The 14,965-nt window shown below is 40.5% G+C and overlaps 1 protein-coding gene across 9 annotated transcripts in view; it reads right to left on the reverse strand.

Moving 5' to 3' along the window:
* SMC6 (structural maintenance of chromosomes 6) overlaps positions 1–14,965 on the reverse strand; it is an 83,180-nt gene that overhangs the window by 39,075 nt on the left and 29,140 nt on the right. For all 9 annotated transcript variants that reach the window (XR_012645126.1, XR_012645125.1, XM_074991292.1 and 6 more), the window contains exons 14-20: positions 14,084–14,262; positions 9,743–9,944; positions 9,461–9,575; positions 6,862–7,022; positions 5,771–5,906; positions 3,930–4,010; positions 1,298–1,468 (exon numbers count right to left, since the gene is read on the reverse strand). Coding sequence is in view for 7 of the 9 variants with exons in the window: in XM_074991292.1 (XP_074847393.1) it covers positions 1,298–1,468; positions 3,930–4,010; positions 5,771–5,906; positions 6,862–7,022; positions 9,461–9,575; positions 9,743–9,944; positions 14,084–14,262 (1,045 nt within the window). In the remaining 2 variants the exon portion in view is untranslated. The remainder of the gene's footprint in view (positions 1–1,297; positions 1,469–3,929; positions 4,011–5,770; positions 5,907–6,861; positions 7,023–9,460; positions 9,576–9,742; positions 9,945–14,083; positions 14,263–14,965) is intronic.

Consider the following 14,965-nt stretch of genomic DNA (forward strand, 5'->3'; position numbering starts at 1 on the left):
CTAGATGATCAGGCCCAATAGGCAGTGATCAAAGCTCAATATACGGTTGGTGGTTGTTTCAAGGGAGGTGCCCCAAGGATCAGTTCTAGGGCCGATATTTCTCAATGTCTTTATTAATGACCTGGATGAGGGGATGGACTGCATCCTGAGCAAATATGCAAATGACACTAAGCTATGGGGACAGGTAGATAACGTTGGAGGGTAGGAACAGGTTCTAGAGTGACCTAGATAAATTGGAGGATTAGGCCAAAAGAAATCTGATGGGTTCAACAAGGACAAGCGCACAGTCCTGCAGCTGGGATGGAAGAATCTTAAGTATTGTTACACACTGGGCACCGACTGGCTAAGCAGCGGTACAGGAGAAAAAGACCCGGGGATTATGGCGGATGAGAGGCAAGATATGAGCCAACAGTGTGCCCTTGTAGCCAAGAAGGCTGATGGCATATTGGGGTACATTAGCAGAAACATTTCCAGCAAATCTAAAGAAGTTATTATGCCCCTCTATTCAGCACTGGGGAGGCCTCATCTGGAGTATTCCATCCAATTCTGGGCCCCCCAGTACAGAAAGGATGTGGATACACCAGAGCAGGTCCAGCAGAGGGAAACGAAAATGATTAGCGGGTTGGAGCACATGGCCTACGAGGAAAGGTTGAGAAACTTGGGTTTGTTTAGTTTACAGAAGAGAAGAGTGAGGGGAGATCTGATAGCAGTCTTCAATTTCCTGAAGGGGGGCTCTAAAGAGGATGGAGACACTTTTCTCAGTAGTGATGGATGGCAGAAAAGGGAGCAATGATCTGAAGTTACAGAGGGAGAGGTGTAGATTGGATATTTCATCAGGAGAGTTGTGGAATGCTTTAGCTAGAGAGGTGGTAGAATCTCCACCCCTAAAGGTTTGTCAAGATCTCTGCCTTGACAAACTCCTTCCTGGGATGATTTAGTTAGGCTTGATCCTGCTTCAGGCAGGGGGGCTGGACTAGAGGACCTCCCGAGGTCCCTTCTAGACCTAGGATTCTGTGATTCTATAACGAGTCACAATAGGCCAGTAACCTGTCAAAGAAGAAAATGGGTTTGGCATGATTTTTTTTCTTGACATGCCAGCTTTTATTTATCTCCCTATTATTCTCCAGGTGATTTCAAATTCATTAATAGTTTGTTCTGGTATCCTTCCATATACCACAATTAGACTGACTGGAATAATTCCCTAGGTCCTTTGTTTTCTACTTTATTTAGTACTACTGTTAATAGCAAATGGAACTCAAGTATGATTTTAAAAGCTGTATATTTGTATAATTTTTACCTTCACTGGACTGGCTATTTCTTCTACTTGGTGAAGTTTTTCTTTAATTTCTTCAAGTTTATGTTCAGCCACTCGTAGAATATTTCTCAGTTCTTCCATTTTTCCCCTTTGCTTTTGCATATCCTGCTTAACACATTCCATCTTATGCCTGTTTTCTTGAACTTCATCTTCCTGTTAGCATACAAACATAGGCTTAAAAACTAAGGAAAACAATCCATCCTTGATTATTTTACAATATTTTCATTTTAGAGTTGCTTTTATGGGTGTAAGATTACATGCAACAATATATTCAATTCTCTAATAAAAATGAGCATGGGTCAATGAATAGTAACAGAGAGATAGCCATATTAGTCTGTACTCCAATAAAATGAAGCAGCAGAAATGTAGCACTTTAAAGACTAACAAAAAATAATTTTGTTAGTCTTTAAAGTGTTACATTTCTGCTGCTATGGATCAATGAGCCTACTAACAAGCCTACGAGGGGAGTTATAAAGACCACCAAACAAAAGCTGAGAATTGGATGAATTACTTCTCAGGTAGCTGTCTGGAAGGTGTGGAGAGAGTTTTGTTACTGGTGAGACCAGAGTAGAAACGCCACACGTGACATATCTTTGGAAGACCATACTGCATTGTTTGAATGGTTTGTGTATTCTTCTGGGGTGAGACTGTATGTACTCTCTTGGAGACAGGGTGTGTATATGACAAATGGGATGCTTAGCATTTTAAAAAACTATACTGAAAATGTGCCAGACAAAATACAGACTTGTGGGACGATATGTTGAAGTAGATTTCTTGAGAAATCTCTAGGGAGAAGATAAGATAAAATTCCCCCACTCTGGTTATGGAAAAAACCCAGCATTTTGAAGCTGTACACTGTAGAGAAAGGAGAAGTTACTCACCGTGGTGCAGTAATGAAATTCTCTGAGATGTGTCCCTGCAGCTGCTCCAAGGAGGCGTCAGTGCGCCCCTGCGCTGCAGATCGGAAGCTTTGTAGAGCAGCACCCCTTCACGCCCTGAATGCCACACGTACATAGGAGCCAGCAGGGGACATCACTGCACTGAGGAGACAGCGTGCGGCACAGCTTTCCTCTCTTCCTTTTTCACCTGAAGTTCTTACAGGCCCCAAGTAGAGGGGTGTGAGGGTGGGTCATGGAGCACCCACAGGGACACATCTCAGAGAACTATCGTTACTGCACCAAGGCGAGTAAATTCTCCTTCTCCTCTGAGTGCTCCCTGAAGGTGCTCCACGTAGGTGACGCCGTAGCAGTACTCACTTGCCGGAGGTGGGTAGTGGAGTCTTTGAAGTGGAATGATGAAAAATGGCATCTGCCAAGGCAGTGACAGGTATTGGCCCTTTCTGCAGTGCATAATTCTTTGCAAACGTATGATGTGAGGACCAGGTGCCACTCTACAGAGGTCTACCAGAGGGACATTGCCAAGGAAGGCAATTGTTGCAGCCATTGCTTGTGTCAAGTGGGCTTGATTAGTCTGTGGTGGCTGTTTGCCTCCAAGTTGGTATGCAGTGCGAAAAGAATCTATAATCTACTTGGACATTGTGCCACAACACCCATTCCCACATGGGGCTGTGCATTTTCTCCTCAGTGTGGTGATGTTACCTGCTGGCTTCCATGCATGCAGTGGGAGGGGGTCAAGGGCACTGCTCTGCAAAGATCACCAACTACAGCGCAGGGACACACCAACACCTATGTGGAGCACCTGCAGGGAGCACTCGAAGGAGAAGTTACTGTTGTCAAATACCCGATAGAGAAGGCTCAGATCAAAGTCCCAAGCTATATAAACAAGTAGGTGATCTGTCCAGGCTTGGTTCTGGGATAAACAAACTTGTAATCACAGGGAAAACCCAGCTGTGGTTCTGCAGGACTAAAATTTATCAAACCTGTAGATGGGAGTGGGGAGTGACACCTGGTTAGCTTTCTAACATACATTTAGGCCTTCTAGACAGTCTGGCTTACTGGGGACATCACAGTATTAAATAAGGGGGTAGTGCAGCCTTAAAATCCCTGGTCAGCAGAGAGTGAGATGTTCATCTTTGGTCAGGAGACGTGGTAGCGAGGAGGTGAAAGTCTAAAATGGATCCTTGGAAGACCACAGAAGAGAAATGCATATTTATTTATAAAACTGCAATGCTATCTTAATTCTAGTGTCCACCTTTTTTAAAAGTCTATTGAAAACTTGGAGCACGTACAAAAAAGTGTCACAAAGATGATTCAAGGCTCAGAGAAAAATTCTTATATAGTTTGAGGCCTAGGAGAGCTCAGTATTTTTAGTTTAATCACAAATATGATTGAGAGGTGATGATTATAATACAAAGAAAATGTTAGGAACTAAAAGGCTTTTTAAATCTAGCACCCAAAGAACAACAACAATCAATGGCTGGAAAATGAACCAGACAAACAATGTGGAAGTGAGGCACCATTTTAAAATATTTACTATTATTTTTAAATGAGAGTGATTAATTATTGGAATAAAGAGAAAGGATGGATTCTGGTTCCAGATCAAGACTGAATGCCCTTCTTTACAACATGCTTTAACTAAACACAAATTACTACTAGCATTTAAAAAATAGAATTATATATCAAGATGATTAAAAAAATACAGTAATCGTTCTTACTAATGTAGAGATGTCTACTGACTGGTGTTCTTCTACATTCTCAAGATCAGCTATTTCTATGTTTATTCTTCTTATTTTGATCTGAAAAAGTAAACAATTCTTTATTAGCAAGCTACAGGTAACACAAAATCCATATTAGAACAAAGACATTTTGATCCAGAAGTGCAGGCATTCCAAAGAGAAGACAGTGATTTTAAGAAAAAGTCCTATAAAATTCCGATGCAATGGAACCTTCATAGAACTTATCATGAAACTTCATACAACGATATCATGCTCTATCTTGACCCTGAAAACTATGTGCATTTTAAAAAACTGAGGTCTAATTATATTTAAAAAAAAAATTATAGTAAAACTTACATATATTTTAAAAAAATGCAATAGTTTGTGTTCCATGCTCTCATATTGCACAACTGCTTACATGCGCTTCATATACACATACTTCCATAACTCGAACACTAGGCAATTGTTTACCTTGTAATTTCACCCCCATAGGCCAATATAACTGAACCGTAGATGCTAGTCTATAACTTGAAAGAGGCAGACTTGGAACAAGAAAAAAAAATTGTTTGGAAAGAGTCATAAGGAAAGGTAAAAATAAGCCCAGCTCATTTAAGCAATAGCTAAGAGAATGTAGATAAAAGGAAATGTAAAGAGTCTTTTAATGGTGAAGAACCAAAAAATTGGTCTTACAATATCTAGTGGTGAAAAAAGGTGCTCTGGCATCCTTCACATGGGGGAAGATAGGCTGCTAGTAGGCTTGGTCACATGAAAAGTGGGTCTCAGTGATCCTGGTTGAAGACAGCTATAAAACAGCTTTTGGGACAAGCTGTTCTTAATTAGACAAGGAGGCATTTGATTCAGTGAGTTTAGGCACCAGTATGTGTGGCACTTTTTTTTTTTTTATTTGTACCCCCTTGCTTACAGTATATACACTCACATTTACCTTATTATCTGACCTGTCACATTATGTGAATTCCTTCCTGTCCTGAAGCATGTTTCACTTATCCTGCTAGGGAACAAGGAAGGCCAGAGAGCAGACAGCCCTGGCCAGAAATGAGAGAACAAGTCCACGGCAGCAGGGAAGGCCACTCGGCTGCTGAAGAAGTCCCTCTGCATAGGGAGTCCTTTCCAAGGCTACTTCATGGAAGTAAACAAGCAAGGGCTCCTTGTGCTGGTGACACCCAACAGAGGTGGGGTCTCCAGAGTTTGCCTAGAGGTGCAAACTGCAGCAAGGCAGTAGTCCTGACTGTGGGGACCTCTGCTCTGATAAACCAAAACTGCAGCCTGCCTCCATGCCTTGAACCTGCAGAGACAGGGTGTCGGTAGCCTTTGTAACCCCAGTCTGTTGGTCTAGTAATTATATAAAAATGTCCAACAGATAAAAGGCTCAACATTGCAAGGTTCTTGGAGAACGCCTACAACTAGCTGAAAAAGCCTGGGTGTTTGTCTGGCCTCTGATTTTGAGAGTCAAGGAGCAAACAGCATCAGGTACAGACAAGGCTTCCTCACATCAGAAATGGGAGTTAGCAAGGTACCTCAAAAATGAATAATCCTAGCAAGTCTTAGAACATTATTACACAGTTGGAGGATGAAAATGCTAAACAAAAAGCAAACTTCAGAATGTTTGAAAAAAGCATAAAGAATTAATGTGATTAAATTCGAAAAAAAAGAAATTAGATTCAAGATTAGGAATACGCACCCTAGAAAACAGTATTTTATATTGGTCTGCCTAGAAAAGCGAAAACCCTATTTTTAATAATATTTTGCATAGAGGAAATACAAATGTGAACATTTTATGGAACAAAGGGAGTATGCTAGAATCTACTATTAAATATTTCTACCTGAAATTCTTTTTGTTTTCTGCGATGATGATTAAGATAATCTTCATTCTGTCTTATCTCCTTTTCAATGGAATGTAAACACTCTTGAGATGCTGACAATTGAGCCATTTTATTTTCAATTTCTTTCTGTAAATGACTTAAAATATACAATTTATCATAAGCTATGCTCTTCAACTACAAATTCTATCAAACAGGCTGAACAATGGCCACAAAACAATTTTGATACTCTTTCTAGAGAAGGCTAGGGTGATTGAGTTCTTAATTGGTTATCAGATAGCTATTCAGCAGTCTTGGTTCAGCCCTTAGTGCAGGAGTGCGCAATAATTTTTCATGAGGGTCCACTCCAAGATTTTGGTTAAGTGGTCAAGAGCTACACTTTTCTATGTAGGGGATATAGGGTCTGGGATGGAAGTTGTGTGCAGAAGGAAATTTGGGGCAGGGAACTGGAGCTGAGAAAAGGGTGTGGGGTCCAAGAAGCAAGTTTGAGTGAAAGAGGGGACTGTCACCTGGAGTGGGATGGGGGCTTGGCGAGGGTGCAGGAGAGGATCCTGACTTGGGACAGAGAGGGGTAAGTTAACTAAGTGTTACTCCATTCCAGAGTGTTTTAGAAACCCTTCATTTCAAGTTTGCTGTTTAACCAAGAGTACCAAACGTAAGGTAGATAACTGAATTTTTCAGAGTATGCTGCCACAGCCAATCCCACGTCTTTGGGCCATATCCACATGCCACAAGCCCAAACAATTAAGAAGGAACTAAAGAACATACTGTACTTCTGGAAAACATACAATTGATTTTAATAAATCCAGATGACTCATTTTATTAAGAAAAAATTGTGAAGCAGGTACTGTCAAGGAGTCAAGCCCATAGGAACATAAAGGTCAACTAAAAAGAAGAGTACCTTTTTCTACAATGCAAAGGGAGGGCGTTTTTGTTTTTAAGATTTATGCTATAAAACTCTCCTGAAACTTACAATCTACTAGTAAAAGACAAAGAGCAAAAGACCTTACTTTTAACATCTTAGAGAGAGAGAGAGAGAGAGAGAGAGAGAGAGAGAGAACGAACATTACACTTCAGCAATACACAACACTGACCTTATTTCTGCTTCCACATCTTTACTTAGGAATTTGGGCCTGGTATTATCAGATGAATAATAACGTCGTTCAAACACTTGATCACCCTCAGCAGTAAAAGCTTCTCTACAATTTTGTGGAGGCCTGTTTTTCTGCATTACTAGACGAGCCTCTTGGTTACTCTGAAAAACACAGTGTATTATCTTATAAAAGTACTCACAATGGCTAGCAAGCTGAAATGGCATCCTTGCGCCTGACCCCTAGAGCACCCAAAAATCTGTCTTCTATGAACCTTGGGACTGGTATTTCTTGCTTGCAACACAATAAGAAAACAGAATTGAAGATTTAAAAAAAAAAAAATATTTGAAGCTTTAAGAAGTTTAAGTCTCTTACATACCGAATAAAAACTAACAAGAACTCCATGCTTTAGAGTTACCAGGACCTACCATATTACATTGTAAACTTACATCTATTTTGCCGGAAACTTCTAACATACTTAAGATCATAAAAAGACTAATATGCAAGATAGACTATACACATTATCTACTGCTTCCATCTGGCAGTGTTCTTCATACAGCTTCATTTTAAATCTCTCAATTGATGTCTTTTTTTCTACTTCCTTTGGAAAAGTACTCCACAACCTATGGGATTGTCTACATGCAAAAGTTGCAAGGTTTACATCAAAACACCTTAACATTCACATCTTCAGTAACACTGATGCAACTTTGCTTAGGACAAGTCTGGGATACCTTGCATCCCATTTCTCTTAGGGTTACATTGGGGACTTACATGAACAAATCCAGTGCTTTTTTTGTGCCCATATGCCATACCAGCATTATTTTTCATGGGTGACAAGGACCCCGCCAGCAGTCCTAGTCACAGGAACCCCTGCCAGGGGGTGGGATACCCGAGCCAGGGAGCAGGGGACCCTGGAAGCCCCTCAGAAGGCAGCCAGCTAGAGCACTTAGGGTTACTTGCCTTTTTCCACAACTGCATCATATTGACAGCCCAGAGCCATCCTGCAATTTACCAATGCACACAGATCTTTCTCCTCCTCCTGCTTGTAACTGCTAAATCCTCAGCTTCTAGCAAAAATTCTTTTAAATCAGTCATTAACCTTGCATACCGCACTTTTAGATTTCATCCCACTTCTATTACTCCAATTTCCAAGTTCACTCAAATTTCCTCATGTGATATTCCAGCCTTCCTCTATACTGGCAATATCAGGCAAACTCTGTGTCATCCACAAGTTTAATCAACAGTCTCAATTTTTGTGCCAAGGTCATAAATGAAACTTTTACATAAGATAAGTCTGAAAACCCATGGGAACGCCATTAGCAGCCTTCCATCTGCCATACTATTAACCTTTCTGCATGACCCATTGCAGTCCCCATATAACCACTTCCTTGAACATTGATCATTTTTCTGGTACTATAAGAATTCTCCAATTTAATTAAAATTTTCCATGAGGAATTATAATAAATGCTTTATTAAAATACAGGTAAATGAAATGTGATAAATCTAATCTAATCTAGAAAAAAAATCAGTTATCTTTTCAAAGACAGACCAAGCTGGTCTAGCACAATCTACCTTTTCTAAAATCATGTTGTACTTTATCCTAATTACATTACCAGTTGCCCTTTACTTTTTTTCAAAAGTTACTCTAATATCTTGACCCCTTAGGTTAACTTAAGTTGCATACAGTAGCTTCTGGAATTTCTCTCCCTCCTCACCCGTTTCCTTAAATATAAGTACTATATCTGTATTTCTCTGGTCAGAGGATATAACCCCAAAGCTTACTGAGTCATGAAACTGCAAGCCCATTCGTGATGATTTTTTAAGTGTCATCTACTTTAATACACTTGGCTGGAGGTTGTGGCAGAGTGCTGCTGCAAACACACCTAGCTAGCTATAGCCACACCAGCTCCAATCAAGGGAGATAAATTGGGGCTGGCTGAAAATGCTTATGTATGCCTAACGATTGGCAGCACCTGTAAGCCTGATGATCCAGGAGCTCAGATGGAACCAGGAGGAGTTGAATAGCTCAGCACTGAAGTCTTCCTGGACTTAAGCAAGCAGGGGTGAGGCATCATCTTTATGTAGCCATGGACGGGGCTGCAGACCAAAAGGCAGGAAGTCCACCCCACGAGTACTGCTAAGCAAAATTCTCTGGCTGTCATGCACCCACTTGTGTGCACGCTTGTGACTGTACTGAGTGGAATACACATCTCCAACCAACCAAAGAATGCCGGGTTTCTATAGGTAAATCTACACTTACTGGAATATCGACCATGCTGTGGTCAACCTTCGAGAGTTCAATTTTGTCATACAACAAAAATTGACCTCTCTGGGCTCGGCCATCAACGCCTGTACTCTACGTTATCACATGGAGTAAGAGACATTAGGGTGAGCCTGGAGAGCCCTGGACTACACTAGGTAAGAAAGTAGATTCTGATATATAAACTCTAACTACGCTAATGGTGTAAATATAGTTCTAGCCTTAATGCATCTTGGGTAGCAAGAAGCAATTAGGTTGCCTTTTTTAATTACAAAATCCTCATTTGCATAAGAATCCCTATTAAAAGTTATAACAAAAATAAATATGGCAGTCATGTCCTACCTTGATTAGCAGTATTGTTTCTATACTCCTCATGTCAATCAAACAATTAGCAACCACCGCATTATCTATTTCTAAAGCTGTAAGGACTGATGGGAATTTTGGATGGTTAACTGCCCTATGAGAAAAGAAACAAAACTGAAAATGTACATATTTAAATAGTGCAACCTGCTTTACAAATTCACCTAACCATACCTTAGAAAATTCTTTCTATATTGGAGTTACTATTAAGCTATTTGGGTCAAGATCATGAAGCAGCAATTTTATTCAAAACTTGGAGCTCACCTGTGTCTAACATCATAAATATCATTTCGAAACCTGCTGACAATTATTTGGGGCCGATGTCCAGATGGATAGAACTTTGACATAAGTGTCTGAAGTGTTCTCTCATCTTGATGATTATCACAGCAAAATGCCTGCAGAAGGCTTTTTAAACAAGTTTCAACAGCCAAGGTTAGTTCAGCATCTTTGAGACAAATGAAAGCACCTAAATATAGACAAAAGGAAAGACATCAAGGTACAGTGTCAAATGTATTTTGATATGAAAATGCAATTAAAATGTAACTACCTTATTCTTTATTTTAGTTTTTAAAAAAATCTAACATTTGAGAACATACATAATTTTTACAGCGCAAGTTAGCTTTTTCTAAGTAATAATGTAAATATAAATGGATTCTCTCTCTTTATGCAAGTTTATCTTCTCACAAATTTTTGAGAAGGAGATTTTCATAGAGGTTGGATCCTTTCCTCTGAAATCTCTGGACACACTTCATGGCTAACTCCATGAGTGCTCCACAGTAGTATTCTCTTAAATGTTCCATTTCCATGAGCAGCACCAATCAGAAAGCTAGAACTACAAGAGATAAATTTGTGGAAAATTATAGTGTTTAGAGGAGGGATTTAGATTTATTAGGAAGCAGGAAACCTACTAGGAAAGGAAGAGGCTATACAGAAAGAGAATCAGACTGCTGTAATGTAAAGTTAAACAAATCTTAGAAAAATTTTTAAGTTAAAAGCTGGAGAATACTAACAGGTGCAGAGAAGCACACAGTTTGAACAGATGCATCCTTAGAGGAAGGTTTATTAAAAGGGATACTCTCAGTGTCTAGCCCCTCCTTCTTAATTAATCTACTATATATTTATTAAGCAGTTGTGTATCTGTCCACGAGGCTATGGATTTCAGAACTCCTCCTAAACAGTAAGAGCTAGCACCAGCAAATTTGGTATGCAGTTACCTCTTCTAACAAAGCAAGACAAGGGTTTGGTTGTTCTAGGATAATAGGACATATCTGGAATCAGATTGTTTCTCATCAAATGGAAAGAGGGCTCTGATATCAGGGACAGTTATACTTCAGAATGATCACAGGAGGGCAGCAAGTGCTCCAGCCCTGGCAGCAGCCACCAGCCAAGTATCACTCCCCACCCTGGGGAGACCCCCGTCATACCTCCCAAACCCTGGATAGGTTGGGGAACCCTGACTCCTGCATCCTCAACTCTACCCTGAACCCCCCCAATGCCTCCCAACCCTCTGCCATAATTCCTGCACCCCCAGCCCTGCCCTGAGATGCCCAACACCCCCCACCCCCTGCCCAGACTCCTGTATGCCCTGCTCCTGGCTCCCCTCTTGCCACAACTCAGACTCCAGCACCCCCACACACACCTCCAACCCCATATCCTAATCCCTCCCCCGAACCATCCCAAGCCCCTGCCATGACTCCTTGCAATCTCCATACACACCAGAGCCCTGCCCTGAAGGCCCCACACAACGCTAGACATCTTTTAATATGATATAAAACACAAGTAAAAACTGAAGAGAAACAATCAAATAAAGTGCCTGATGAGGTTCAATAAGGACAAGTGCAGAGTCCTGGACTTGGGATGGAAGAATCCCAAGCATTGTAACAGGCTGGGGTCCGACTGGCTTGGTAGTAGTTTTGCAGAAAAGGACCTGGGAGTTGTAGTGGATGAGAAGCTAGACATGAGTCAACAGTGTGCTGTTGTAGCCAAGAAAGCTAATGGCATATTAAGTTGCATCAAGAGGAGCGCTGCCAGTAGATCCAGAGAAGTGATTATTCCTCTTTATTCGGCTTTGGTGAGGCCGGATCTGGAGTACTGTGTCCAGTTCTGGGCCCCCAATTATAGGAAGGATGTGGATACACTGGAGAGGGTCCAGCGGAGGGCGAACAAAATAATTAGGGGGCTGGAGCATATGACTTATGAAGAAAGGTTAAGGGAATTGGGACTGGTTAGTCTGCAACAGAGAAGACTGAGGGAAAACGATAGCCTTCAGCTTACTGAAGGGAGGCTGCAAAGAGGCTGGAGAGACGCTGTTCACAGTGGTCACAGATGGCAGAACACGGAACAATGGTCTCAGGTTGCGGTTGGAAAGGTCCAGGTTGAACATTAGGAAAAACTTCTTCACTAGGAGGGTGGTGAAGCATTGGACTGGTCTACCAAGGGAAGAGGTGGAGTCTCCATCCCTGGAGGTGTTAATGCCTTGCCTTGACAAAGCCCTGGCTGGGCTGATCTGATGGGTTTGGCCCTGCTTAGAGCAGGGGGCTGGACTCAATGGCTTTTTTAGGTCTCTTCCAACTCTGTTGTTCTATGATTCTATGATTAAATGACATCACAGACAGGCAACTAAATATTGACAATTTTTTTCTAAGTGCTTCTACACACATGCTTGAAGTCTAAATACTTAGATGAACTACAGTACCTAGTAATCAATGAGGACATTGATATTAAAAAGGCACCACCAAACCTGGTGAAAATCTAGGAGACACAGCAGTACTAGGGAACAAAATAAAGGAATGACAGAGTAACTTGTGCTGGTGAGGGTGCGGCCATTGTGTGGGGAGTGGGAGGAAAGCAGAGTCAAAGAGAATAAAGATCTTAAATGAATCCAACTGTACTTTAAAATCACCAGGGCCAGAAATTCCAAACTTAAATAAGAATACTGCAGTAGGAGTATACTATTGGCCACCTAACCAGGAGGGCCACTGGGACTGTGACATACAAAGGGAGATTAAATAAGATACAGAACAGAAAACTCAATAACAATGGATTTCAAGTATTCATAGACAGCATTGCACATAACCTCAGGAAGGGATGCAGAAAGAAAATATCTATACACCATTAATGACTGCTTCCTGGAGTCCTAGAACCCAGAGGGGCAAAGACAACTCGATTCAGATAAAGCAAAACAGAGAAAATGTAGCACTTTAAAGACTAACAAAATGACATTCGATTTTGAGCTTTTGTGGGACAGACCCACTTCTTCAGATCAAATCTCATTTCCAATACAGACTGACATTTATAAGTACAGAGGACCAAAAAAATTGCAATAAAAACTGACAAATCAAATACATAGGAGGGAGATGAGAGCTGCGGGGAGGGGGGGAAGGGGGGTTTTTTAAATCATTCTGCCTGAGCTAATTAGGAGCATCAAGGGAAGGGAAGCAGTCCTTGTAATGTGTGAGGTTATTGGTGTCTCTGTTCATACCATGTGTTAGTGTCAAATTTGAATATGAATTCCAACTCACAAATTTCAGAGAGGTAGCCAAGTTAGTCTGTACCTTCAAAAACAACTAGAAGTCCTGTGGCACCTTACAGACTAACATATTTTGGAACATAAGGTTTCGTGGGCAAAGACCCGCTTTGTCAGGTTTCTCGCTCTAAACTGTTTCTAAATTATTTTTTCTCCAGGACACAAATTCTCAAGTCTTTAACAGAATGGCCCACTCCATTGAATTGTTCATTGACTGGATTATGTGTATTGAGTTTCTTGATGTCTGCTCTGTGTCCGTTTATCCTTTGGCAAAGAACCTGTCCTCTGCTCTTTACAAAGCCATACCACAGAACAACATCAAGGTCTCAATCTCTCTCTTCAGAGCACTCATGACACATAGCCAAGACACCTAAGAGATAGTCTAAAGCTCCAGGATGGTCTACAAACCTTGCTCCTCAGCATAAGGTAACTCATAACAAAAGAAAAGGCTTGTCTGTGAAAGAGACAGAACTTTCTCTATGTGCCACCTTGGGAATATGGCATGAAATCCTCCAAAACCAAAGGACTAATCAGAAACCTCCCAATGGTCTACTTCAAATGCAAACCACATTTCTTTGACCCCGTCTTTCCTAAAGCACATAGTAACAGCTATAGTTATATTAAAAATTTTAAAATGACATTACAAAAAACCAAAAACATTGTATATGCATCTCCCTCCAGAAAGGGAATTAGAACAAAGAAACGACACGTTATATGTTGTTAAATGCAGTACTACAAGATTCTCAGATGATATTAGGGTGATATGTATGGTATGAAGACCTATATGCAGAATAGAGGGGAACAACATAATTTTTTAAAAATAATTGCTATCTTCAGCAAGGACTGGGGTGACCCTAAGACAGCAAGAATCCAATACAACAGCAAAACTACAAGAAACGTTAGTGAGTCACGGTGTTTATACATTCGATCTAGAACTTGCACACCTTAAGAAAACTGGACATCATGCTCACTAAGAGACACGTCCTTTTCAAAAAGGTTCAGTGTGTTTCTGTGACTATTTACAGTGGGACTCTACAGAGACAATCTTTCTGTGTTTCCTTATCCAAGGGCTCTCTTACCTAGAGGTCCAACAGGCTTATGCTTAAACTGTCTTTTTCTGCACGCATCTTCAATCGCTTCCAGAAGGACTGGCACATGTTGTCCAAATCGTTTCAATCTATTTGTTTTACTGTCTGTCAGTTCCCTCAGCTGTCTTTGATTGTAATCCAATGCTTGTTTCACATCAAGTTCTTCTCTCCTGAGAAAATGAAAGACTACTGAAACATTCTGTAATAAATTTACAGACTTTACTTAACAGAACAACTCATCTGTTGTCAAATTTAGTAGGGTCAAATTTTCTTGTTGCCATAACAGCAGTTTCCTGCTGGGGTAGCAGTCACATTAACCTGAGACACATGCAACTTGGTTGTGAGTATCTCTAGGATTTACTGTATAATTCAACTCAAAATAATTTTAAGAAGTTAATTCGAACTCCCATAGCTTCCAGAAATGTTCATCTAGATACACACAACAATAAGAAACAGTTTTAATTGAACTTTCAAATAAGATAGCAGAAATTAAGCATGATTAACAGGATTACTATAACAAGAACAAACAACATACACCAAATTCCCTATTATATTACAGAGGCACAACCACCATTATCTGCCTTGAAGCCCTCCTGCCAAACCAGATTATTTTAAAAAAATATTCCTCTTCCTATTGCTGTGCGAAAGACAGGTGAACAGGAAAGGTGATTACACACAAGTGCAAGGGTACACAGCAGACTAAATGGCAGGTGGGGGTGGAAGGCTCTCTTTTCATATCCTTTATAGTAATTTGTAGACCTTCAGAAAAAACATTAACATGTATGATATGTAAGTTGATATTATTCATTAAAATTAGCTAAACACATACAAACACTCAATTTTACAGCACTCAGTGAAAAAGTTAGATATTTG

This window comes from Carettochelys insculpta, chromosome 3 (assembly GCF_033958435.1).
Source record: "Carettochelys insculpta isolate YL-2023 chromosome 3, ASM3395843v1, whole genome shotgun sequence".
Classification (NCBI taxonomy): Eukaryota; Metazoa; Chordata; order Testudines; family Carettochelyidae; genus Carettochelys; species Carettochelys insculpta.